This window comes from Branchiostoma belcheri, unplaced genomic scaffold (genome assembly GCF_001625305.1).
Source record: "Branchiostoma belcheri isolate BF01 breed outbred unplaced genomic scaffold, Haploidv18h27 scaffold195, whole genome shotgun sequence".
Taxonomy (NCBI): Eukaryota; Metazoa; Chordata; class Leptocardii; order Amphioxiformes; family Branchiostomatidae; genus Branchiostoma; species Branchiostoma belcheri.
The window spans coordinates 107346-109972 of NW_017803435.1; the positions used below are offsets into that span (position 1 = coordinate 107346).

Genomic DNA, 2627 nt, shown 5'->3' on the forward strand with positions numbered 1-2627 from the left:
CGCAGCTTTGTGTAACGAAGCGCTTTATGCTCAATAAAAAAATAATCGGAAATAAGACATACCACTTAAAATACTATCATGGTTCTATTCCTACGAAATTGTCCTTTGAATCTAGGGGTTCTTTCTCAGGCGTCCCCACACATGGGTGTTAACGGAAGAGCACTGTTGTGTCCCAACTGTGCCTTGTCCCAGACCGTGCGTGGGTATGGTTTGGGACACACGGTGGGTGTCCCAAACCGTGCTTGGGGCAAATCTACATTACATTCTGGGACACGCGGGGACTGTCTCGAACCGTGCCTGACCGGGCACAGTTCTGGACACACAAGGGCATTGTCCCATTCCGTGCTTTGGGGGCGGAGCTTAGTGTTTTGAGGAAGGAGCCTTCTCGTGTTGTTGTTTTAAGCCGACACATTTGTTTTTTCGTCGGGACAAGAATAAGATAAGAAGGAATCGGTGTAGTTATTGCTCTGTATTAAAGTACCTTGACTTTTTGAGCTGGTCTAAGGTGATTTAGGCATACATGTAGTGTTAAAACAGTGTGTAATGTATTATTCTGCACTAAAATGAATAAGGTTCTATCAGTTTCTTAAAGCTTGGCCCATCTGAGACGGTTCTTCATACAAGACAGCACGTAGTATAACCAAGAAATTAAAATGACCCAAGAACGGCCCTGGAACCGGAAACAACACTGTGTTTATTCACCAAGCCTGGAAGCGTATCCTCGACAGACCGGAGCAAATTAACGTCTAGATAAACTAATTGTCCAGAACCGTGCCTCGGATATCACACAGTTCTGGACACAAGATGGCCTTGTCCTAAACCTAATGCCTGTCCCGCCGATCAGCACTTTCGGGCACGGTTCTGGACAGTCAAGCTGTGTCCCGCTCTGTGTCCGCTCAGGCACGGTTTGGGAAAGGCACGGTTTGGGACACAACAGGCTATACTCAGTTAATGGATTATAGTCCAATAGTTAGCTTTTTCATATGTCACTAAATGTTAAAAATTTTGGCTGATTTGGGCAGGCCATTTTGACCTCAAATTCAACAGCATTACTGTTAGTCTGTGGTTACAGATTTCCCCAAAATACATGGTGTCGTGTGATTCTACCGTTACTTATGGTCACAAAAGCAAGCAAACACACACACACACACACACACACAAAACAAACAAACAAAAAAACAGAAACACAAAAACACCTCGACTTATGGAGGTAAGCATGACTGAGAACACGCCTCACCTTGCCTGAAAAAACAGCAGGTAGATTTAGACGGTACGTTATTAAAGCAGCATCCTCGGCGATGACACTCCGTTTGAGTAATGCCTGGCCAGCCGCAATCCTGTCGCTTGTTGTTCTCCACCAGGCACTCTAAGAACGGAATTCATACGGCAAATAAAGATTTGAAAAAAAAAACGAAAAAAAATGATATTACGTTAAATGCTAGCATTTAGTGATGTGAATTTCTTTTTTTTTAATTCTTTAGGCCATATCATATCAATTTTATTGATAATATCCTCTGCAGAATCTAAAATTAATTTATGCGATTGGTCGGAAAAAAACAAGGCGGGCAAAAAATTCCTTTATTTTAAAATTTTGAGAAAATAAACCGGTGTTGGGTTGTTGGCAAAAAACATGATATCTCAACCAATAGATCTTTTTTTTTTAAATTTCTGAATCAGACAGTATTATCTATCTTTGCATACATCGTTATGAACTAGAAACACTGGGTATTCCTGCGCGATGGAACACCTTGGACTGTTAACAACTGCCATCAAACGCGAGCAATTATTGTGTCTCAAGTTTGCTGGGTCCCAGAGAGACCACAGACAATACCCCCCATTTCCATGAAGGTGATAAGCACATTTTTTTTATTATTTATACGTGACACAATCTAATGAGTTATCTTGTACAGATATTTTCCAACATTATCGTCGCAGCTTTGCGAGAGAATTACAAAAAAGTCTCACCTTCAATTGGGACATTTTGTTCTTGAGAACCAGACGCAGCTACAATTGCACCACCGGCCATTTCCACAGATCCAGTAGACCCAATTACCTCAGCCTGACCATCCATTCCCACAGGACCTTTTCCTTCAGGAGACCCAGTAGACCCAGTCTGACCTTCTATTACCACAAAACCCTTTCCTTCAGGAGACCCAGCAGACCCATGTAAAACAGCCTGACCATTCATTCCCTCAGGACCCTTTCCTTCAGGTGACCCAGTAGACCCAGTCTGACCATCCATTACCACAAATCCCTTTTCCACAGGAGGCCCAATGGACCAGGTTATTTGAGCCTCATCACCCATTGCCATCATCACCCACTGTATTCCACAGCTCAGCACCATATGGCCCTTTGATCCAGATCTGATACCTTTAGGAGACCCAGCAGACCCAGGTAACCCAGCCTGAACATCCATCCCCACAGGACCATTTCCTTCGGGAGATCCAGCAGACCCAGGTAACCCAGCCTGACTATCCATTCCCACAGGACCATTTCCTTCGGGAGATCCAGCAGACCCAGGTAACCCAGCCTGACCATCCATCCCCACAGGACCATTTCCTTCGGGAAATCCAGCAGACCCAGGTAACTTAGCCTGACTATCCATTCCCACAGAACCATTTCCTTCG

General features: G+C 44.1%; 1 protein-coding gene across 1 annotated transcript in view; it reads right to left on the bottom strand.

The window, feature by feature from the left end:
* Positions 1 to 2605, bottom strand: part of LOC109468197 (collagen alpha-1(I) chain-like) — an 11106-nt gene extending 8501 nt beyond the window's left edge. Inside the window, exon 1 of the mRNA XM_019766453.1 lies at positions 1966 to 2605. Within this exon, the coding sequence (XP_019622012.1) occupies positions 1966 to 2605 (640 nt within the window). The remainder of the gene's footprint in view (positions 1 to 1965) is intronic.
* Positions 2606 to 2627: the final 22 nt, after the last annotated feature.